Source organism: Balaenoptera borealis, assembly GCF_965194805.1.
Source record: "Balaenoptera borealis genome assembly, chromosome: 5".
Lineage (NCBI taxonomy): Eukaryota > Metazoa > Chordata > Mammalia > Artiodactyla > Balaenopteridae > Balaenoptera > Balaenoptera borealis.
The window spans coordinates 35,000,096-35,026,128 of NC_138862.1; the positions used below are offsets into that span (position 1 = coordinate 35,000,096).

General features: G+C 37.4%; 1 protein-coding gene across 3 annotated transcripts in view; it reads right to left on the bottom strand.

Moving 5' to 3' along the window:
- Window positions 1-11,681: 11,681 nt before the first annotated feature.
- Window positions 11,682-26,033, bottom strand: part of GBE1 (1,4-alpha-glucan branching enzyme 1) — a 284,943-nt gene continuing 270,591 nt past the window's right edge. For all 3 annotated transcript variants that reach the window (XM_082392426.1, XM_082392427.1, XM_082392428.1), the window contains one exon: window positions 11,682-14,336. In XM_082392426.1, coding sequence (XP_082248552.1) covers window positions 14,280-14,336 — 57 coding nt within the window. In that variant the 3' untranslated portion in view covers window positions 11,682-14,279. The remainder of the gene's footprint in view (window positions 14,337-26,033) is intronic.

Sequence of the window (26,033 nt, forward strand, 5' to 3'; positions counted from 1 at the left end):
GGAATACAAAATTGAAAAGAAGAAATAAAACTGTCATTCTTTGCAGATGACATGATACTATACATAGAAAATCCTAAAAATGCCACCAGAATACTACTAGAGCTAATCAATGAATTTGGTAAAGTTGCAGGATATAAAACTAATGCACAGAAATCTCTTGCATTCCTATACACTAACAGCAAAAGATCAGAAAGAGAAATTCAGGAGACAATCCCATTCACCATTGCAACATAAAGAATAAAATACCTAGGAGTAAACCTACCTAAGGAGGTAAAAGACCTGTACTCAGAAAAGTATAAGACATTGATGAAAGAAATCAAAGATGACACAAACAGATGGAGAGATATACCATGTTCTTGGATTGGAAGAATCAACATTGTGAAAATGACTATACTACCCTAAGCAATCTACAGATTCAATGCAATCCCTATCAATTTACCAATGGCAGTTTTTACAGAACTAGAACAAAAAATATTAAAATTTGTTTGGAGACACAAAAGACCCAGAATAGCCAAAGCAGTGTTGAGGGGAAAAAACGGAGCTGGAGGAATCAGGCTCCCTGCCTTCATACTATACTACAAAGCTACAGTAATCAAGACAGTATGGTACAGGCACAAAAACAGAAATAGAGATCAGTGGAACAAGATAGAAAGCCCAGAGATAAACACACGCACCTATGGGCAACTAATCTATGACAAAGGAGGCAAGGATATACAATAGAGAAAAGACAGTCTCTTCAATAAGTGGTGCTGGGAAAAACTGGACAGCTACGTGTAAAAGAATGAAATTAGAACACTCCCTAACACCATACACAAAAATAAACTCAAAATGGATTAGAGACCTAAATGTAAGACTGGACACTATAAAACTCTTAGAGGAAAACATAGGAAGAACACTCTTTGACATAAATCACAGCAAGATCTTTTTTGACCCACCTCCTAGAGTAATGGAAATAAAAACAAAAATAAGGAAATGGGACCTAATGAATATTAAAAGCTTTTGCACAGCAAAGGAAACAAGAAAAAGACAACCTTCAGAATGGGAGAAAATATTTGCAAATGAGTCAACAAAGGATTAATCTCCAAAATATATTAACAGCTCATTCAGCTCAATATCAGAAAAACAAACAACCCAATCAAAAAATGGGCAGAAGACCTAAATAGACATTTCTTTAAAGAAGACATACAGATGGCCAAGAGGCACAGGAAAAGCTGCTCAACATCACTAATTATTAGAGAAATGCAAAGCAAAGCTACAGTGAGGTATCACCTCACACCAGTTAGAATGGGCATCATCAGAAAATCTACAAACAACAAATGCTGGAGAGGGTGTGGAGAAAAGGGAACCCTCTTGCATTGTTGGTGGTAATGCAAATTGATACAGCCACTATGGAGACCAGTATGGAGGTTCCTTAAAAAACGAAAAATAGAATTACCATATGACCCAGCAATCCCACTACTGGGCATATACCCAGAGAAAACCATAATTCAAAAAGACACATGAACCCCAGTGTTCATTGCAGCACTATTTACCATAGCCAGGTCATGGAAGCAACCTAAATGTCCATCAATAGATGAATGGATATAGAAGATGTGGTACATATATACAATGGAATATTAGTCAGCCATAAAAAGGCACAAAATTGGGTCATTTGTAGAGACGTGGATGGACATAGAGACTGTCATACGGAGTAAAGTAAGTCAGAAAGAGAAAAACAAATACCATATATTAATGCATATTTGTGGAATCTAGAAAAATGGTATAGATGAACCGGTTTGCAAGGCAGAAATAGAGACACAGATGTAGAGAACAAACGTATGGACATGAAGGGGGGAAAGTGGGGCATGGGGATGTTGGTGGTGGGATGAATTGGGAGATTGGGACTGACAGGTATACACTAATATGTATAAAATAGATAACAAGAACCTGCTGTATAAAAAAAAGAGAAAAGAATAAAAAAATGCTGGCTGTGGGAATGTTGACAACTCCAACATTGAAGAAACTCTAGATATGGAGCTAGATAGTCACTAGTTCACTGAAGATGGGCTTATTGACACAAATGAGGAAAGCAGTTGCCACAGCAAGGATACAGCTTTCCTAGAAGTGATGCTGGCAAAACTACATTAAAGGAATTCTGAAAGGTATTTCTTGGAACTGAAATTTCAAACTATGGAATGTTGGAAGCCAATCTAAACTTCGAAAGGAGTACAATTCACCAAGGCATAGAAAAGATGTTTCCTCTGTATAGGAAGTTATATGACAAAAAGGCAAGCACTAATCAAGCTACTGTTGACATGTTTTATACAAAGAAACCAAACACGTTAATTGTTTGCAATTCAAATGTTTTAAATTACTGTGTGTTAAATAAATATTAGTCTTGCTATTGTTTAAATTTTCCTTTACATTTATAATCTATAGTAAGAGGGATTTTAATGCTTTGATAAACATTTTAAAGGTTGTAAAACGGTTGTCGTTTTCTTTTTGATTATTGAGATTCTTTTGTATGGCTCAGCTTTCACAGTAAGTTATATGATACCTCATCACTGTGCAAAACAAGGACTAGGTGTACTATCAATTCAGCTTCAGCACCTTCCATGTGTCCTCTGCTGCATTTTGGGTGTTCTTGCTCAGGAACTTCCTTACTCTTCTTAGATGAAGGATATCTGCAGATGGCAGAAGGGGAGTTTTGCCAGGAGCTTCTAGGCAGTCTCCTGAGAATTACCCACTTTGGTGCTGTAGGCAGCTCTGATAATCAAGAGCAGCTTTCAGCAGTATCTGGGCAATATCCTCCTGAGAATCACTGGCTTTGGTGTTGTAGAGAGCTAAGTTTATTAGCAGTGGCAAGTCTTATACTTTTGGATCTGCTGAAAGTCAGAAGTAAGCTTCCTCACCTTTACTTTACCAGCCCTTCCATGTCCCTAATAATAAATCACTTTGTAATATTTGTAGTGATGTCTGTCTTCCTGACTGCCCCTGATTAATACAATATTTAGCACCAGAAGAATTTCCTAGGTAAGAGCCATCTAAAGATGAGTCTTTATATTGGTTATCTCACCTAGTGAGACGTGAAGACAGTAGTGAGTTTATTAGTGGTAAATGAGATGGTAGTCCATAAGACAAGGTGAAAAAGTGTATAGGTCAGGATGCAACCTGAAAGAGAGGCCATTATGAGTATTTAAAACACAGGGACTTAAAAGCAGGAATTTGTTACACTGTTTATGGAAAAGGCTAGAATGCATTTGGGGGCAGTTGATACATCTCTTTACCTGTGTAGTTCTACTGAAACTACTCTGGTTTCAGGCCAATCCCATCTCTGGAGTAGCAATTGCATTCAGCTTTACAACTGATCTCCCAGCTACTGACATTTATCCCCTACAAAGTACATTTTAGAGCATCTTTCTGAGTTACAGCTCTTATGTGCATCATAACATAATGGGGGAAATTGGCTAATGTCCTATAGACTCATGGTCAAGTCCTAACCTGCAGTGAGATCATGGGCAAAAGGCTCCTGAGTCAAAATTTTCCAGCAAATACAATGTAAGGGATTGGGGTAAATGGTAGATTTCACATTTTGTTAGACTTAGAACGTTTTGTTCAAAGAAGTGCTATGTGGACTTATAAACAGATAAAAGTAGACTTGCTCTGAATGAGGAATTGTGGTGCTGTGTAGACTTACCCAGTCAGCAGCCCCAAATGCTTTGCCCCAGCCCCCTACTCACCACATAGTTCTCATGGGGATTCCCCAAATAGCACATTATGAAAATCATTCGAGGAGTGGATTTTAAGGTCCATTCAGCTCTAAATATTACTATTTTTCTCCTACTTTGTAAATAATCCTTAATGACGATATAATCAGTAAAATCCAGTCTTCTTAGTTTAGATATTGAAGGTCATTTATAAACTGGTTCTAACATCATTCTACCATCATATCTCTTTTCCTTCATAGAGCCTGACTCTGAACTACTAATTCATGTTGAATGAATTAATAGGTGTTCAGAGAGCATTCAGTGTAATTTCTTAATTCTAATATAACGATTTGCCTTCTTTCTATATATCTATGACCTAATTCACCTACTTACTTTAACCTTATACATGCAAAGCCTAACTCTTGATTTTTTTCATCAGTTAGATCATTTAGTTTCATTGGTAAGTAAATCATTTAGGATTGGATTTGCTGTATTAACAGAAAATCCTAAACATTTTAGTTAATGTATAAGGGCTTTTTTTTTTTTACATAAAATAAATCCACAGTAAAGGCAGGCCACTGTTGTATGATTGATCCATAATCATTGGAAATCTAGCATCTTCTATCTTTCCTATCTGCCATCGAGCATATTAAAGTTTCTCATGACCTAAGATGCAGGCAGACATCCAGCCATTTTATCCGCATACCAACGAGCTGAAGGAAAAGGTAAAGGCTATTGTTAGTAAATGCCCTAGTTTTCTATTTTACCTTTTAAGGAGTCTTCCTGGAAGTTCTACCTAACTTCTTTCTTTGCTCAGAATTTAGTCACGTGGATGGAAAAATGATGTCTTTTGGCACCTAAATAATGGTTCTATTATTGTAGAAGACAGAAGAATGGACATTTGATAGGAAACTTGTACACTCTGCCATGACAGCAAATCTATTCGCTCCTTTGAGACTAACAGCATACTAAATTGTGAAATTCTATTACTTATTTATCGTTACATTCCTAGAACCTGGCACAGTATCTCAATACATGAATTAATAATAATGAATGAATAACAACCTTATCTTATTTTAAACTGGCATTTGGCTAGCCTTCCAGAATGTCAAGAAAGGGCCTACATCATACTTGTTCTAGGAATGTGAGAAGTACTAGAAATAACTGGCCAGTGAGGACAGAAATGGTTTGTATTTGGGAATTCTTCAAAAGAAAAAACTATGTGAATATTACTGACTTTGTTTCTGTAACTGCCTGTCAATAAGTATACATATCTCTATATATATTTAACCCAAGTTTAGTTTTTAGTTTTGTCCAATATTTAATTTATCTTAAATTTTTATATTACCTTCAGATTTCTAATATAACAAATCTTTAATATCTATTTATAAAGGAATAGAAATATGATAAAAGATGTAAGAATTTATTGTTATGTCATACACAAAAAATTCATTTTTTTCATATATACTTTAAGATGTTTCACATATTATAATGAGATTTAACATCCTGCTGTCACGATATTGGGAAGAAATCTTCATGACTCTAGAAAATCCAAGTTTTAGGCTAATGAAATATCAAGGGAAGCTCCTGTACTTCTCATTAGCTCTAAGTGGTTACTCAGCAACTAGTCACAATATGGAAACACAAAGCTACAGACTATGCCATCATGACAACCAAAGCTGTATTTTTAAATTTTGCCTATCTATCTATCTATCTACCCATCTATCTATCTATCTTCTATCTTATCATTCATATACCTACTGCCTTACTCCAAAAATGATTTAGATGTATTACAAATATATACTACAATAAGAGATATAAAAACAAAATTTAAAAGCAAGAATAATGAGAGCAAAGGAAGATTGGGATAACAACAACAAAAAGCAGATCAACCCAGAAATTAGGTAATTAAATGAAATGCATAACATGAAATTATACTCATTTTCTAGAAGTTGGACTTTAATCCGGTTCTAAGATTTCTTATAACCTGGGGAAACTCATTCCAGAGAACTTTGAGATCAGTATTTGGGGATCCAGTTAAACAGTTATCAGGAGAATTCTGAACCTAGGGAAATAAGATTGTCCACTGACAATTAAATTATGAGATTAAGAAGTGATTTTAATGGAAATATTGACTCCTAAATAAGCTGACCTTGAAGGAAAGTGAACTGAACACACACACACACACACACACACACACACACACACACACACACACACACACAGAATAGTTTGAAAGAGGAGTTATTGGTCATGGAAGCATAGAAAAAGAAGAGCAAGTTATCTTCAAGCTAGTGTATCATAACTATGTTTAAGCAAACATAGTGGGGTTTTTTCCCAAAATGTTTATTGATGTTCCTTGTGGATGAGAACTGAGTTAAACAATGTTAAATAAGTTCTGGAAACACTGAGTTAAACAATGTTAGACCAGTTTCCTTACTATAGGAATGCTCAGGGTCTTTAATATTTAATTTGCATTATGAGTCTGTAAGGGGAAATAAAGCATATAAGATTTCCCAAACTCAGTTGACAATTATGACAGATGCTATGCTATATTTTTATTGCACTGTTTCCCCCTTCTTGCACAAAGAAAGATCTAGCCTCCCCTGCAGTTAGGTCAGAACAGTGTGACTGAATTCTGGCTAAGAAGGTGAAACAGGAAGGGTGTAAGCCACTTCCATCCTGGACTTACTCTTGTAATTCTACAGTTTTCTCTTCCATTGTGACTTTGGAGGTCACATATTCCAGACAGCATAACTACAGGATGGAAAGGGGTCACCTAGTCTGCACTGAAATGTGATATGAAAGGAAAATACTCTTGTTTTGTCCAGTTGTCAAGATTTTAGGGCTTACCTGTAATTTCAGCCTCACTTTGCATAGCCTGAGGATTGTAGGCAAGCTCCTAATTTTTGGAGAACATTTACAAATATAATTTCTTAACATGAAATGTTGTACCAAGGTAAATGGTTGAAAAATATATGCCTGAGTATCTGAATGAATTATTTTGCCTATGGGATTACTAGTAAGTCAAATGTGGAACAAGTTTTACCAAAAAACCCCGAGTCTTGGTTTCCAAATGTTTTATTTGCTCACTTGCAGGCCACTACTCAAATAATTAAGTATAGTATCTCAGTAATCCAACACAGATCAACAAGACATACGTTTTAGACATTTGCTTTCATGTAGTCATGATTTTAGAGCTTTGCTTTGTCTGTTGGTCAGGGAAGAAGACGGGGAAAGGATGGTTGGTTATCATTATTTAAGCCACTTTAGAAAATTGCTTTCAAACTCTTAGCCTGAAAAGTTCAGTCTCCTTTCAGTTTTGGTTTGTCTCCCTGGAACACTGGGTATGATTTGTTTTAACACTACATTTCCTCTGTAAAGGAGATTTGTCTGTTCAGGCATCTCCTTTTACACAATTTAAAAAAAAATATTAACTAAACTCTACATTTTATTTGAATTTCACCAGTTTTTCCCTAATGCTTCTTTTCTGTTCCAGAAGCCATCTTGGACACCACATCCCATTTAGTTGTCATGCCTCTTTAGCCAGCTCTGGGCTTTGACAGTTTCTTAGACATATCTTGTCTGGCATTTCCTTGTCTGGGTAGGTATCTCTATGATAGTTACTCTTATGTGTCAACTTGGCTAGATTATAGTACCCAGTTATTTAATGACACGCTAACCTAGGTGTTACAGTGAAGGTATTTTGTAGATATGGCGGTTAACATCTACAGATGGCCCCTGATTTAGGATGCTTCGACTTACGATTTTTTGACTTACAATGGTGTGAAAGCAGTACACGTTCAGTAGAAACTGTACTTTGAATTTTGAATTTGATCCTTTCCTGGGCTAGTGATAAGTGGTAAGATACCCTGTTGGGATGCTGGGCAGCGGCAGCAAGCTCAGTGCCCAGTCTGTGACATGACCATGAGGGCAAACCACTGACATACTTAGAACCATTCTATCTTTCGCGTTCAGTACAGCATTCCATAAATTACATGAGCTAGTCAACACCTGATTATAAAATAGGCTTGGTGTTAGATGATTTTGCCCAAAATTAGAATTATAGGTTTTGGGGACTGTATTTTTGCCATTCTCATCATATCATATCGAGAGTACATGTTATCAATGTGACTAACCATGACCACCTGGCTGAGGTAGTTTTCTAGATTCTTCCACTGCAAAGTCATTATTCCCTTTTACCTACTCTGCTCTTTAGAAGGTGGTCACTAAGTGCAGCCCACACTCACAGAGGGAGTTGGGGGTAAGGAGACTTAAGCTCTACCTTCTTAAGGGGGAGTGTCTATGAAAATCTTCATCATTCTCCTGTACAGGAGATTTATCTCTTCTCCCCATTTATTTATTTACTCAATCATTTATATCAGTATGAATTCATAGATATTTATATTATACGTTACACAATAACACAATATTTATTTTATTGCTTAAATTATTTCAGGTATGACCATTGAGTACCTTTCAATTAACCCCTATTTCCCTTTGACACACTCCATTCTTTTGATTTGGGGGCATCTCCCTACTTTCTGGCACTACAAGAAGCCCCAGGCTTATCTTGTATATTCCCTACCCAGTCCTAGAATCAGCTATTTCTCCAAGGAATCCTGGTTCATTCTTTTGGAAAATAACACTAGAAACCAGGATCTGGAAGTTGGGTTCAAGCTCTTTTAAATTTTTGTTTCTATGCAACACATGACAAAAATAATTCCTGGAACTTGAATACTATCTTGCCACAGAGTGTGGGGCATTACAGGCCCTAGTTTGGCTTCAAATGCCATCCACTTCCCCCAGCGAAGACATTCAAATCCAACTAAAGACAAACAAGAGAATTCCCTGGTGGTCCAGTGGTTAGGACTCTGTACTTCCACTGCGGGGGGCCTGGGTTTGATCCTAGGTTGGGGAACTAAGATCCCACAAGCCATGAGGCCAAACAAAAGACAAACAAACAATACAAATGAGAGCATCAAATTTTTACCCTTGATCCAGAGATCATCAGTGGTCCATGATGGAAGACAGCAGAGTGAGTTGGATGAGCATGAGCTTAGACCCAAACAAGGATAATAATCATCATTTTTCAGAGTTCAGGAGACTCAGTGATAATGTGTATTAAGTGTCAGCACAGGGCATAGTAACAAGAAAGCACTGAACACATGGTAGCCAATGCAGTATGTCTTTAAAAAAAAAAAAAATATATATATAGAGAGAGAGAGAGAGAGAGCGAGAGAAAGAGAGAGATATTGATATATAGATATGTATATCTGCTTGTAATTAGTAGAATTAGGCATACTACTGCTGTTTCTATACAGCTGAGTGATGCCCACTTATCGTAAGAAAGATTAAAGGGGATAGGGAGTGACTCTGTGTGTATGTGTTGGAGGAGGGACCTCTGTATCATATGATTGGTTTTAATCAATAGTTGACAACGTGGCTAGAGGCATCTGTGAAATGAAATTACATGCAGTGTTTTTCATTATTTATATTACTGGCGTGAATGGAAGGTGACACTACAAACTCAGTTAAAAAGAATCCCTAGTGGATATAAATAAAGAAGCAATAAAGCTATTTCATTTCCGCCCTCCTCTCTTTCTAGAGGAAAAACAAAAGACTTATAGCCAAATAGGTTGAGGTGAGAAATTCCCTAAAAGGATTAAGACATATATATTGCATTTTATTGCAAGATTTGCAAACTTCTTCGAATCCAAACGAAATCACTCTTGTTCAGATTGATGCTCTTAATATGGCCATATAAATTTTGGAATCAGTGAACTTTGTGAGTTTTCAGCTTACTTACAAATCATATGTATGTCTGTGTGTATTCACACACCCATGCATATGCTATAAATACATATATGTCAGAAGGGTTTTTTATTCATACATTTACAGCTGTTTCCCATATTAACTTAGACAAGTATGCACAAATAATTTGAACACTTACCTCGTTTAATTTATATCCTTGTGCAGCAAAGTAGTTTTGCGTGATAGCTATTTTGTTAGTTTTCTGCTTTCCATTGTCTTTTTGTAAGTACCAGACAACTGTGGAAATTACAGATTGATGGTTGATAACTTTCTGCTTTCTTCAAGAAATTACTTTTGTGCAAATATTTACTTAATGAAGATGTGTGTTTCTGATGACAGTACAGACTTTCAATCCAAAAAATGATGGGCCAAACTGCTTCTATACCATGAGCTCTCTTTTGCAGTTCTTAAGTTTCCTCTGTCATTTATTCCTCCTGCCAGCAGCGTATACTGGGCTGTGACAGAAGGGGAAGAAGGAAAGAAATAGAGACCCTCGACACCTGGTCGCTGTGTCTCACTGGAGGGCACCTGTGGCTATTTCACTTTGTGTACAGTTTACCCTGATCTACTGGTTACCATTAAGAGGTTGCTAACTTTTATTCGTAAGGGGTTACCTAAGAGCAGAGTCTGAGAGTAGCTGAGACACTAAGGGGGCAGTACACTGATTGCACGAGAAGGAATTCACTGGGACTTTCTAGTGCCTTCAGAGAAGAAGCTAAAATAAAAAAATAAAAGCAGTGGTGGAGGAGGACCGATGTTTCGGTCATCTGCAGTGGTGGAGGAAATGCAAAATTCCCTCCTCTGTAAAGCAGACCACACCCCCTGCCTGGGACAGTACGGATAACAGTGCAGAAGCCTTGAAGGACAGACAAGTGGCAGGTGATGGTGACAGTGTGTTCCTGACAACAAACTTGGAAAATGTCTCCAAATGCTGACTCACCATCCATGTAGCTATCGAACAAACAACAGCCATTTACAAAACCAATGACGATGCTCTTTTTTTACTAATTGTCTTAAAACCATGGAAAAGTCACTGAGTGCTTTCTAAAATGAGGCACTGGGAATTAAGAGCTATAACTTGAACTCAGGTCTTCTAACCATTGTATCACACACTTCTTTTAAAGCTCAGTGCAGGCTTCTAGGTGAAACAGTCTATGCAAGCTTATATGAGGGTCAAAGACGTCGCTCTGGTCCAGCAGAAATGACAAAAAAACCTGCAAGTAATAAGTAAACTTGTGAATGACACGCCCTTTGGTATAAGCAGATCTATCACAAAATCCCTTTTTTTCATGTAAATAAACATCACATTCTCTGCATAGTTTTTGCCAAGAGTTAAAATCCAGATGTAATATTTTAAATTATGGAGACAAAAACACTTATAACTACTGTATCTTAATTCCTCATACTACCAATTAAGAAATTCTGCCCTAAAGTATGAATGTTTCTCTGCAATTCTCTACAAATCACCACTAATAAGATAATAGAGCAGAAAAATTAGTAGGGAGTTCGTATGATTTTTTTCCCCCTGAAGGCTGGCTTTAGTGGGAAAATTTATCTACATTTCAAGTCTCACGCATTGTGAATGATAAATGAACTCTATCGCGTAAAGGACATGACATTGCTGTGCCTTAGATTTCTATTTTCTTTCATCAGAATATTCTACCTAGCAAAGTTCATAGCTCAGTGCTTGTCTCCCTATAAGGAATGTGTAGATTAATGAAACCCCACCACTGTAAAGAACCCTAGTTCAGGACATGATTCAAAACAGGCAAAAAGAAATAATCTGAGAGGTGCAAGGCCAGGCAGAAAACTGCTTCCCTGTTTTGCTTTCTATCAGGTATGTCTGCTCTGGTTCATTCTAAACAGGAAGAGCAATAGGAAACCTATTTTATGATGCTTTCATCAGGTGATGAAATGGCTGCAGGACCAGAGACAGTGAAAAGATATTTGCCCTGAAGCTGCAAGCAGAACACTAGAGGAAAACACATTACCCTTCATCGCTTCCCCCAGATCTATCTGCTCTCTCTCCTGTATTATTTGAAGAATAGGCTCCTTATCCAGACAACCTCCTGTATGAGCCCGCATAGCAATGGCTATAACCCTGATGGGTGACAAATGTTGAGTTGATATTGCTAAGGGGAGTGTGGAGTCAGAGGAAAAAATACATGCATTCTTTTACAGTTGCTATGAGAAAAGTCAGTTTATTGTCACTGGTTATTTTTTGATCTTGAGGAACATGGTGGCTAAATCCCTCATTTTATGTTAGAGATGAATACATCAGCTAAGAACAGGGCAAAGTGAGAAACATCAGAGGTACAGAAAAGAAAATATGAAAGGAGTTGACCCTCAGAATTCAAGTGCTATAAAGTGAGAAACATTCCAGGAAAAATGTTTACAGTGCAAGTTTTGATTATTAAAAACTATGGTATTTTCTGAGTAAGCTAATATTAAACTAAAACATCCAGCACCATTAGCATGAGGGGTAAATTCTCTTTTGGATAATAGAGCAATTACTAATACTTGCTAATATTAAAAAATGATGGAAAGACATCTGTACTCATCCGTGTTTTCTAGAACATAAAAAATTAAAACAGTAAAAATATTTATCCTAAAAAAGCCAACAAAGATAGATCACTTTCATTTTTGATGTTGGTAATAAACACAGCAGAGGAAAAGACCATTATTATAAGGCAGACAGAGTAAAATTTTGCATCTCTCTGTTGTGATTATTGAAAAGTGTAACCAGTCAAAAGAAAAAACTTCTCACTGGACTACATGATGGTGAGAATGCTACTGAATCAAAAATGAAGATGTAAAGTGAAATATAGTACAAATATTAAACTGTTCTATAAAGGCTGTTACGACAGGGAAGAAAAATCTAACTATTACATTCTATTTGGACTCAATATTTTATTTCTTTGCATGTATTTTTATGTTTCACACCTAAAACAACTGTTTATTGTTCTTGTGGCAGGGGGAACACTTGACAAAGGCAATTAACTTACATTACATTGTTAAATTTGAACTTTACACTGTGAAATCTAAAGACCATAATAGTAAGGTCAATCAACATAATGAAAATATAGCATATAACTACTCTGGTCTTTTTGACTTTCCACAGAGGCTGAAGTCAAAAAAACAAACAAACAAAAAAACGAGTTCTAGGTGTGAAGTAATGTGTCATTTTTTAAAGAGTCACGATAGAAAATTAGCATATCTCTTTATACATAAGAAATGCAAAGGTAAGAAATTATAAGGTAGAACACAAAACATCATGGTTGCACATCATATTATTATCAATAACAGGCACAGTACACAAATCATGGCAGTGCTAAAATGTTAATAACACATCTGTAAGGGGAAAAGCATTACAGAAGGCTTTCAGTAGTCTTTCCTAACGTGTGTCATCATCATCTGGCATTGCTGTCAGGAAATCAAACTATTACTGTACTTTTGAAATTAAGGCAAATAACATGTGTCAGACCTAGATTCAAGGCTTTACTCAAGTTATAAGAAAGATGGTTAATATGCAGGTTTAGCTATAAAAGGAAGTCTCTTTTGCTAATCTCTTCCATTACTGAACCAGTTTTTAATAGACTTTCATGTACTCCTTATTAGTCATGATAAGCTAAAAACAAACAAAAAAAGAAGCAGTCAGTATTAATGTAAAGGAAAATATTAAGTCTTTTAAAAAGTGACAGATACTTTATGTCTCATAAATGCATCATAATTTCTCAGTTATGAATGAATTACCTGTGGCCTGCTATTTAATAAACCAAGGGGCAATTTCATGATGGAGTATCCCACGGAGTTGAGATAGTTAATTCAGCTTCTAAAAGTGTTGAGGTTTAGAGCTCAAAAGTAGCTTAGATATCTGAGTTATTTAGTATAATTTCAAGTTACCAAATAGTACCTAAAGAAAAAAAATAGTATTAATCCCTACACCTCGTCCATCGTGCAATGTGCGCATATGTGGGGAAGGTCTCAGAGTTGAGAGAGGCAATTTAATATTCACTTTAAATCAATCCCCATAACATCACAGCAAAATAAACATTATCAAAGGCAATTTCCCAATTTTTTTTTTTATTGACTGGAAGTAAAAGATAGTTTCTGAAATGTTACAATTACCAAGTCAGGCCTTCAGAAATGAAGATATTAGCAGCTACCAAGATACTAAATGAACAAGAGATCACAAGGTAAAACTTATGCAAAATAAGGCATGGATGAGTTCACAGGCAACGACTTTTATCTTTGACACAATTCTTAGTTTTATATTATTATTATATACTTATACAGTATTTCTAAACACAATTTGAAAAAGGAGAGTAACAATCTTGGTATTTTGTAATTTAGACCAAGAGATACCAGAACAAATAAAGTCACCAAATATCCGCCTTAAAAAAAATGCTGTATACATTCAACAGAAGTAATCAAACGTGACACATGATTCAAATCTGAACTTAAAAGGACTAAATAATTGGCCTGTAAGGCAAAACTGTTTGAAGACATGATATATCACACTTCCTTTGAGGATCCTAGCTGTTCAGATGGCTGGAAAATATAGTCTAGGATCTCCAAAATTTCAAAAAATATGCTCCCCTCTCCGCCTTAAAGAAAAGTTTGACATTCATTTTCAAAAACCAGTATTGAATTTCAGACATCTGACATTTAGGCTAGACAAATATATTTTGAAAAGCTTACACATTACAAGCTCTGGGACAACAAGCATGGGAAAACAAAGTGCACATCTTTCTTTGCTGGAGCTGAAATCAGATCTCTTCAGTTTGGTAGGTCCACATTCTGAAGGATGAGGGCCACTCGGTTTGGAATGTACACCTAAGTCAACACAATAGAGTCAGTGCATTTGAAAGAAAAACTGGGCGTGATGTCATCATGTCAGAGCGACTGAGGCATGATGCAGTTGCACATTTGCCTAAATTACAGTTACCTTTACAATTCTACTGGCTCTGAGGAGACTCAAATCCCACAGTTCCAACAGTTCTGGCATCAATGTAAGACTCCTTTAAAACAGTCACCGCTAGAGGGCTCCATACGCTTTACAAAAACCAATGCTCCTCAGACACTAGGGACAGAAATAGCCCTGGCTGCTCTTTTTGGGCGCTATCAGGTGATGAAGGAAGGCTGCCCTCCAGTTCACAATGTTATTCTATTCAGGGGAATAAAAGTAACATCCAAAAGATTGCTCACATCAAGACACTTTCAGTATCGCTCTGGTTTGTGTTTTCTCCTGTTATTTTAAGAACAAAACCTTAATGGTAACAGTATAAGGTATCCTAAGTGTATTTTAGGCCCCAACCCAGTTTAAATCAATCAAGAAGCTTGCCACTGCACCGAAAATACAATCCACATTCTTTGCCTGCCCCGCGGAGTCCTGACTCAGCACCTTCTTGAAAAGGTACAGCTCCCATCTCAGATCTGCTCTTCACTTACCCCTTCTCCCCTCACCAGGCTCTGGCCACAGGGCCCTTCCCGTTCCTTGAACACTCCACAGCCTTCCCTTCCTCTTGGTCTTGGCCCCTGCCTGCCCCTCTGTTCAGAGCACTCTTTACCTGGCTAGTTCCCTATCTCTTAGATCTTGAAAAATCCCAGTTCCACGGAGAGGTGTTCCTTGATAACTCTAGATCTGATGGTGTCTCCATGCCATTTCCTATCACAGCACCATTTTTGTTTTTTTCTGAACACTTAACAATTTGTAATTCTTTTTCAAGTTTATGATCGATCCTTCCCACTAGACCATGAGGTTTACCAGGGTATAGGCCATATATCTTCACATTTCTAAATTTTAGTAGGTGCCAATGGACAAAGTAGGTGCCAATGATGACTAAATAAAAGAATGAATGATGGAGTAAGTAATAGAGGGATCAATATGTGCATATTTCACAAGATATTCTTTAATACACTTACATCTAAAATAATTTTTGTAAAGCTGAGAAGTGATCTGAACTGCTTGAGGCTTATCTATGTGCTGTTTTATATATATTTAATTACTATTAACAAAGCAAACAGTAAAAATAATATTACAGATTGCTGTCTTCATTGTGACAGTATCTCTCCATTTCGGACTTTGTGAATATTTTACTATTTTCAGTCACTTTAACTGAAAACTTGACTGATGGTTAAAATAAAAAAAGAAAAAGGCTTTTATAGTTTAGAACTGGAATGAAAGATGCAAAGCAAACAGGGCTTTAGGAAAAAAAAAATAACGAACAGAACAGCTGACTTTCATTGACTGAGACCATTGTATGTCCAATGCATGTCAACTCTGCAAATGAACACAATGTTTTCCCTTGAGGTTTCTGTGATAAAGACCTCTTACAACTGTTTAAAAAAAATAAGATACACCAGTACAGCTGGTTAGCTTTGAACATTAAAGATTAAAGCAGTTTTTAAATGATGGAATTTTGAGAAATTTATATTATGAATGTAACAACTAGGGAACAGTTTTTCTAATCTTTCTTTTTTTTTTAACATCTTTATTGGAGTATAATTGCTTTACAATGGTGTGTTAGTTTCTGCTTTATAACAAAGTGAATCAGTTATACATATACATATGTTCCCATATCTCTTCCCTCTTGCGTCTCCCTCCCTCCCACCCTCCCTATCTCACCCCTCTAGGTGGTCACAAAGCTCTGAGCTGATCTCCCTGTGCAGTTTTTCTAATCTTGAATCAAAAGTAACAGTGATTTAGGAAAAGAACATGGTCATCTGAGAAAAATTTCACAAATGCTAACAGTTTACTGGGTAACTCAATGTCTCACAGTCTGATTTGCAATCCAGTACTTCCAAAAGATAAATATTACATCCTTGCAGTCATTAAGTGTGGGGAACCCACGTATTTCAATGCCATAATCAGTTTCCCTACAATTTACACATTGTTTTTAATGTCATATAAAACCACATCATGATTTAATTGCTAATATAATCTTTTCCATTCGATAGTTTCTCTTTGACTGTGATAGGTAAGATGTTATAAGATTGGTTCAAGAAAAGAAAGCTGGAGGTACTCATGAACAAAGCAGGACTATTACCAATGGTCCGGACAAATCCAGTCCAAAGGATGGCCTATTTCCACAATGACACTACAGACTAAAGCAACAACAGACCAAAGCAAAAGAGGAGAAATAAAAGAAATCAACGATCAGATTCAATCATTTCTCTCTCCAGGTCTTCTCAAAACAGGCATGAATCAAGAGACACTTGTCCTGCCGTTCTAAAGGAATTTGCTATGTACTTATTCTAGCTGTTTAGTTTGAGGAATCATAGTAACTAGGTGTAACTAACCAGTGGGACAGCAGGTTATAATCAGAATGGTTCTGAATTGTTCTGTTAGGGCCGTTCTAAAACTGAAGACCAATCTAAATTTCTCAGCAGCACCGGAAACTGGAGAAAAGAATTTCAGTTCCCTTTACCTTAAAAACATTTCTCTGATATTATTTGGTCCTATATACAGATAAAAATATTCTGATTAGCCCAAGTCTCCTGAGAAAGAAGCAATGAAACACACAAGTCAGGCCTAGGACAAAAAATGATAGGTCCCTGCTCAGTGTGGCACAGTGATATACCAGGACACGTCACCTCAATCTCTTACTGGATCTTATGCACTTTTGATATCTACTCTGATTCATAACCTCATACAGATTTCATTAATGAAATATGAATAACTATAAGCTGATAATTTAGAAGCAGTCTTACTCTCTGTGATCTCTGGTATTTTAGCTAGCCCAAATTTAAGTGTAAGACAAACTGGATGACATAAGAACTTCAAGGTTTGCAATAAATGCATTGAGTTTCCTATTTTGTCATTTAATGGTTAAAAAAATCCTCCAGGAATTCTCTCTCAATGATGCTGGCCATTTTATATAAGGACCTTTATGATGCCAATTCCAGCCACACTTAGAGACCTCTTAATACTATCTGCTCAAAAACCATCAGTTGATAATTGTACAATATCATAAATGGGAATACTGTGTAATTATACTTTTTCACTGCAGTGTTAATTACCAGAATGTGTTCATGTTGCTTTAGAGCCCCTGCAGTATAGGCGACATGAAAGAATTTCCCCAAGCAACGGATTTTTCTTAACTATGGCTATTTATGGATTTTGGAGTTTTCTTCTTTTTTAGGGTTCTGAGTATATAAGTCAGTGTTCTTAGTAGTTAGGAAGTGACTACCAATTATACTAAAGGACTTAAGATAATTAGAGCTAATCCTTATGATGAGACAATTACAGACATGAACAATTTGGGGACTCTATAATTTAGTGCTAATATTGGCTCTGTAAATCTCAATTTACAATTTTAATTCTATAAATAGTTTTGATTCATACGGCAAAAGAAATATGAACATATTTTAAGTAGATTTAAACATAAATGCTTATATTTAAATATGAACAACTCATATTTAAGTATATGTATATAGAAACCATTTAGTACACACATCACAAATAAAATATGCTGATAAACATGTTCACTAGGCCCACTTACTAACCATTAGGCTGTAAACATTTTGTAGCTAGGATCATATGAAGAACATGTGAGACAGCGTAATGTAGAGCCATGAATTTCATTTTTTCTAGCTATCTTTATAGTCCATTCTTCACAAGGAATGGACTATGCAAACCATTAGTATGGCTCAAAAAATAACTGACCACACAATAATCTACTATATTATGTCATCCAGGCAAAGTATTATGTTCTTCTAGGGTCAAAATTGAGTTACAAAGATTAATTACACAATTTTTGCAAACAGCCTGTCAAAAATTTGAAAACAGAAAATTTGAAAATAACTGTAAATAAAAAATACTTAAAAGGCAAATTTTGAAATGTTCTTAGAAATTGTAAAAGTTAGCAATAGCACATAATCAGAGTGATAACATCATTTGATGAAAAGGGCATTAGACCCTTAACAATCTATATATATACACTTGTCATAAAAAAATCAAAAATTATTTTGAAAAATAAGGGTGACATATAAAATAATTTTACTTTTCACATACATGCTTTAGTTCATAAAATATTTTCTAAGAAAAAAATCTTATTAATGTAGAAGTATATATTATCTCATTTAATTTAGAATATGAAAAAGAGTAAACTTTAAGAATCAAAATTGATTTTGTCTGAAAAAAAAACTAAACATTTTCATAATTCTGGATAGAGCAAAAAACATTTCCCAACTTAATTTATATTTTCAATGCCTACAACTGAGGGACAACAAGAAAGATACCTCTATGCCAAATGGCCTATTTAAACTAAAAGTCTACCTTGAATCACTAAATTAGAATGGGAATAAACAGATCTACTTCTTAAGGATAAGGAGATTAATAGGCAAAGTAATAGATGCTGAAACTATTGCTTTATTCACATTTCACCATTAAGACTGCTTAAGTTATTGTAAAGGAATCTAATTCATTTCAGGTTCAATAATCTCTGCTCTTCCATTTGTGCCATGGAGTTTGAATTTATGAATCAGAAAAGAGAAAGAGAGCACCCCTGCCCCTCCTCGTGCACTGATTAAGATATAGGTTAATATAAGTTCCTATATCAGGACCCAAAATATAGAGAAATCATTATGCTAAAATAGAGTTCCAAAAACTGTCAGTAAAGAAGAATGGAAAAGTTCTGCCCTATAGCTTCTTGGCATTTGTGAGATACTCCGACCTTAGCATATACGTTTCAACAGTAGTACACATGCAGTTCTCCTCTGGCTTCACAGTTTCAACTGATGGAGCATATAAAGAAGACACCGGGATGGTACCTGGTGATGCTGCATATATGACTATAGCATATATGACTATTTTAAGATTCCTTTGAGCTCTGTTTGTTGCTATCTTTGAAAACAGATTTGACACTTAATCAGCAGATCCTTTGGATTATTGAGCTTGCAAATTAAGCTTTGGCAAATACAGTGTACTAGTTATGATAGACAGAAATTTCATGGAAAAGAAAAAAACTTACATTTTTTTCTCCCCTTCCCTCTTTATTCAAGGCATGTGGGAGGCAGAAGGTGGTCGAATGAGACCTAGAGCACTTAGGGTTATGTTCAAGAAACCTGATTGGATCCCAGCGCATATTGATCAGTTTAATAAAGAGTTCCATTATGATGATGCATTCTTATATTAGGTATGTATATTAATGTAATTTTTTTCTTTGGCTCTTTGAAGGATAACTCTGGTAAGAACGAATCTGTTTTATTGGATTATCAGGTCTACTTGGGCTCCCTTATTCTTTTAAAAAATTTTATTAGGGATTGGGGCAAGATGGCGGAAGAGTAAGACGCGGAGATCACCTTCCTTCCCACAGATACAGCAGAAATACATCTACACGTGGAACTGCTCCTACAGAACACCCACTGAACGCTGGCAGAAGACGTCAGACCTCCCAAAAGGCAAGAAAATCCCCACGTACTTGGGTAGGGTAAAAGAAAAAAGAAATAACAGAGACAAAAGAATAGGGACGGGACCTGCGCCAGTGGGAGGGAGTTGTGAAGGAGGAAAGGTTTCCAGGCACTAGGAAGCCCCTTTGCGGGCAGAGACTGCGGGTGGCAGAGGGGGGAAGCTTCGGAGCCGCGGAGGAGAGCGCAGCCACAGGGGTGCGGAGGGCAAAGCGGAGAGACTCCCGCACAGAGGCTCGGCACCAACCAGCACTCACCAGCCCGAGAGGCTTGTCTGCTCACTCGCCGGGGCGGGCGGGGGCTGGGAGCTGAGGCTCGGGCTTTGGTGCTAGCCGGGAGAGAGTCCGGGGAAAAAGTCTGCAGCTGCCGAAGAGGCAAGAGACTTTTTCTTGCCTCTTTGTTTCGCGGCGCGCAAGGAGAGGGGATTCAGAGCGCTGCCTAAACGAAATCCAGAGACGGGTGCGAGCCGCGCGGCTATCAGCGTGGATCCCACAGCAACAGGGGCGCAGAGGGAAAAACGGAGAGATTCCCGCACAGAGGCTCAGCGCCGAGCAGCGCTCACCAGCCCGAGAGGCTTGTCTGCTCACCCGCTGGGGCAGGCGGGGCTGGGAGCTGAGGTGCGGGCTTCGGTCGGATCGCAGGGAGAGGACTGGGGTTGGCGGCGTGAACACAGCCTGAAGGGGTTGGCGTGCCGCGGCGAGCCGGGAGGGAGCTGGAGAGGAGGTCTGCAGCCTCCGAAGAGGCAAGAGACTTTTTCTTGCCTCTTTGTTTCGCGGCACGCAAGGAGAGGGGATTCAGAGCGCCGCCTAGACGAACTCCAGAGGCGGGCGCGAGCCGCGGCTAACAGCGCGGACCCCAGAGACTGGTAGGAAACGCTAAGGCTGCTGCTGCCGCCACCAAGAAGCCTGTGTGCGAGCCCAGGTCTCTCTCCACACCGCCCCTCCCGGGAGCCGGTGCAGCTCGCCACTGCCAGGCTCCCGTGATCCAGGGACAACTTCCCCGGGAGAACACACGGCGCGCCTCAGGCTGCTGCAACGTCACGACGCCTCTGACGCCGCAGGCTCGCCCCGCCTCCTCCGTACCGCTCCCTCCCCCGGCCTGAGTGAGCCAGAGCCCCCGAAGCAGCTGCTCCTTTAACCCCGTTCTGTCTGGGCGGGGAACGGACGCCCTCAGGCAATGTACATGCAGAGGCGGGTCCAAATCCAAAGCTGAACGATGGGAGCTGTACGAACAAAGAAGAGAAAGGGAAATCTCCCCCAGCAGCCTCAGAAGCAGCGGATTAAAGCTCCACAAACAACTTGATGTGCCTGCATCTGTTGAATACCTGAATAGACAACGAATCATCCCAAATTCAAAAGGTGGACTTTAGGAGCAGGATATATTAATTTCCCCTTTTCCTTTTTTTGTGAGTGTATATGTGTATGCTTCTGGGTGAGATTTTGTCTGTATAGCTTTGCTTTCACCATCAGTCCTAGGGTTAGGTCCGTCCATTTTTTTTTTTTTTTTTTTTTTTTTTTACTTAAAAAAATTTTTTTTCCCTAATATATGCTTTCTTAATATTTTTTTCCGTATTTTCTATTTTTAGAAATTAAAAAAAATTTTAATAAGTTTTTTCATATTTTGTATTTTAAAAAAATTAAAATTTTTTTTTCTAAATAACTTTTTTCTTAAAAATCTTTTTTTTATTTTTTACTATAAAAAAATTAATAAATCTATTTCTAAAAATTAAAAAAAATTTTTTCTGAATACATTTACTCTTAATAATTTTTTTTCTTATTTTTTATTATAATAGCTTTATTTTATTTTATTTTATCCTCTTTTTATCTTTCTATTTTTTTCTCCCTTATATTCTGAGCTGTGTGGATGAAAGGCTCTTGGTGCTCCAGCCAGGCATCAGGGCTGTGCCTCTGAGGTGGGAGAGCCAACTTCAGGACACTGGTCCACAAGAGACCTACCAGCTCCACGTAATACCAAACGGCAAAAATCTCTCAGAGATCTCCATCTCAACATCAAGACCCAGCTTCACTCAACGACCAGCAAGCTACAGTGCTGGACACCCTAGGCCAAACAACTAGCAAGACAGGAACACAGCCCCATCCATTAGCAGAGAGGCTGCCTAAAATCATAATAAGGCCACAGACACCCCAAAACACACCACCAGACGTGGACGTGCCCACCAGAAAGACAAGATCCAACGTCATCCACCAGAACACAGGCACTAGTCCCCTCCACCAGGAAGCCGACACAACCCACTGAACCAACCTTACCCACTGGGGACAGATACCAAAAACAACGGGAACTACGAACCTGCAGCCTGTGAAAAGGAGACCCCAAACACAGTAAGATAAGCAAAATGAGACGACAGAAAAACACACAGCAGATGAAGGAGCAGGGTCAAAACACACCAGACCTAACAAATGAAGAGGAAATAGGTAGTCTACCTGAAAAAGAATTCAGAATAATGATAGTAAGGATGATCCAAAATCTTGGAAATAGAATAGACAAAATGCAAGAAACATTTAACAAGGACGTAGAAGAACTAAAGAGGAACCAAGCAATGATGAAAAACACAATAAATGAAATTAAAAATACTCTAGATGGGATCAATAGCAGAATAACTGAGGCAGAAGAAAGGATAAGTGACCTGGAAGATAAAATGGTGGAAATAACTACTGCAGAGCAGGATAAAGAAAAAAGAATGAAAAGAACTGAGGACAGTCTCAGAGACCTCTGGGACAACATTAAACGCACCAACATTCGAATTATAGGGGTCCCAGAAGAAGAAGAGAAAAAGAAAGGGACTGAGAAAATATTTGAAGAGATTATAGTTGAAAACTTCCCTAATATGGGAAAGGAAATAGTTAATCAAGTTCTGGAAGCACAGAGAGTCCCATACAGGATAAATCCAAGGAGAAACACGCCAAGACACATATTAATCAAACTGTCAAAAATTAAATATAAAGAAAACATATTAAAAGCAGCAAGGGAAAAAAAACAAATAACACACAAGGGAATCCCCATAAGGTTAACATCTGATCTTTCAGCAGAAACTCTGCAAGCCAGAAGGGAGTGGCAGGATATACTTAAAGTGATGAAGGAGAAAAACCTACAACCAAGGTTACTCTACCCAGCAAGGATCTCATTCAGATTTGATGGAGAAATTAAAACCTTTACAGACAAGCAAAAGCTGAGAGAGTTCAGCACCACCAAACCAGCTTTACAACAAATGCTAAAGGAACTTCTCTAGGCAAGAAACACAAGAGAAGGAAAACACCTACAATAACAAACCCAAAACATTTAAGAAAATGGGAATGGGAACATACATATCGATAATTACCTTGAATGTAAATGGATTAAATGCTCCCACCAAAAGACACAGGCTGGCTGAATGGATACAAAAACAAGACCCATATATATGCTGTCTACAAGAGACCCACTTCAGACCTAGAGACACATACAGACTGAAAGTGAGGGGATGGAAAAAGATATTCCATGCAAATGGAAATCAAAAGAAAGCTGGAGTAGCAATTCTCATATCAGACAAAATAGACTTTAAAATAAAGAATATTATAAGAGACAAAGAAGGACACTATATAATGATCAAGGGATCGATCCAAGAGGAAGGTATAACAATTGTAAATATTTATGCACCCAACATAGGAGCACCTCAATACATAAGGCAAATACTAACAGCCATAAAAGGGGAAATTGACAGCAACACAATCATAGTAGGGGACTTTAACACCCCACTTTTATCAATGGACAGATCATCCAAAATGAAAATAAATAAGGAAACACAAGCTTTAAATGATACATTAAACAAGATGGACTTAATTGATATTTATAGGACATTCCACCCAAAAACAACAGAATACACATTTTTCTCAAGTGCGCATGGAACATTCTCCAGGATAGATCATATCTTGGGTCACAAATCAAGCCTTGGTAAATTTAAGAAAATTGAAATCGTATCAAGTATCTTTTCTGACCACAACGCTATGAGACTAGATATCAATTACAGGAAAAGATCTGTAAAAAATACAAACACATGGAGGCTACACAATACACTACTTAATAATGAAGTGATCACTGAAGAAATCAAAGGGGAAATCAAAAAATACCTAGAAACAAATGACAATGGAGATACGACGAACTAAAACCTATGGGACGCAGCAAAAGCAGTGCTAAGAGGGAAGTTTATAGCAATACAAGCCTACCTCAAGAAACAGGAAACATCTCGAATAAACAACCTAACCTTGCACCTAAAGCAATTAGAGAAAGAAGAACAAAAAAACCCCAAAGCTAGCAGAAGGAAAGAAATCATAAAGATCAGAGCAGAAATAAATGAAAAAGAAACGAAGGAAACAATAGCAAAAATCAATAAAACTAAAAGCTGGTTCTTTGAGAAGATAAACAAAATTGATAAACCATTAGCCAGACTCATCAAAAGAAAAAGGGAGAAGACTCAAATCAATAGAATTAGAAATGAAAAAGGAGAAGTAACCACTGACACTGCAGAAATACAAAAGATCATGAGAGATTACTACAAGCAACTCTATGCCAATAAAATGGACAACCTGGAAGAAATGGACAGATTCTTAGAAATGCACAAACTGCCGAGACTGAACCAGGAAGAAATAGAAAATATGAACAGACCAATCACAAGCACTGAAATTGAAACAGTAATTAAAAACCTTCCAACAAACAAAAGCCCAGGACCAGATGGCTTCACAGGTGAATTCTATCAAACATTTAGAGAAGAGCTAACACCTATGCTTCTCAAACTCTTCCAAAATATTGCAGAGGGAGGAACACTCCCAAACTCATTCTACGAGGCCACCATCACCCTGATACCAAAACCAGACAAAGATGTCACAAAGAAAGAAAACTACAGGCCAATATCACTGATGAACATAGATGCAAAAATCCTCAACAAAATACTCGCAAACAGAATCCAACAGCACATTAAAAGGATCATACACCATGATCAAGTGGGGTTTATCCCAGGAATGCAAGGATTCTTCAATATACGTAAATCAATCAATGTGATACACCATATTAACAAATTGAAGGAGAAAAACCATATGATCATCTCAATAGATGCAGAGAAAGCTTTTGACAAAATTCAACACCCATTTATGATAAAAGCCCTGCAGAAAGTAGGCATAGAGGGAACTTTCCTCAACATAATAAAGGCCATATATGACAAACCCACAGCCAACATTGTCCTCAATGGTGAAAAACTGAAACCATTTCCACTAAGATCAGGAACAAGACAAGGTTGCCCACTCTCACCACTATTATTCAACATAGTTTTGGAAGTGTTCGCCACAGCAATCAGAGAAGACAAAGAAATAAAAGGAATCCAAATCGGAAAAGAAGAAGTAAAGCTGTCACTGTTTGCAGATGACATGATACTATACATAGAGAATCCTAAAGATCCTACCAGAAAACTTCTAGAGCTAATCAATGAATTTGGTAAAGTAGCAGGATACAATATTAATGCACAGAAATCTCTTGCATTTCTATACACTAATGACGAAAAATCTGAAAGTGAAATTAAGAAAACACTCCCGTTTACCATTGCAACAAAAAGAATAAAATATCTAGGAATAAACCTACCTAAGAGAACAGAAGACCTGTATGCAGAAAATTATAAGACACTGATGAAAGAAATTAAAGATGATACAAATAGATGGAAAGATATACCATGTTCCTGGATTGGAAGAATCAACATTGTGAAAATGACTCTACTACCCAAAGCAATCTACAGATTCAATGCAATCCCTATTAAACTACCACTGGCATTTTTCACAGAACTAGAACAAAAAATTTCACAATTTGTATGGAAACACAAAAGACCCCGAATAGCCAAAGCAATCTTGAGAACGAAAAATGGAGCTGGGGGAATCAGGCTCCCTGACTTCAGACTATATTACAAAGCTACAGTAATCAAGACAGTTTGGTACTGGCACAAAAACAAAAATATAGATCAATGGAACAGGATAGAAAGCCCAGAGATAAACCCACGCACATATGGTCACCTTATCTTTGATAAAGGAGGCAAGCATATACAGTGGAGAAAAGACAGCCTCTTCAATAAGTGGTGCTGGGAAAATTGGA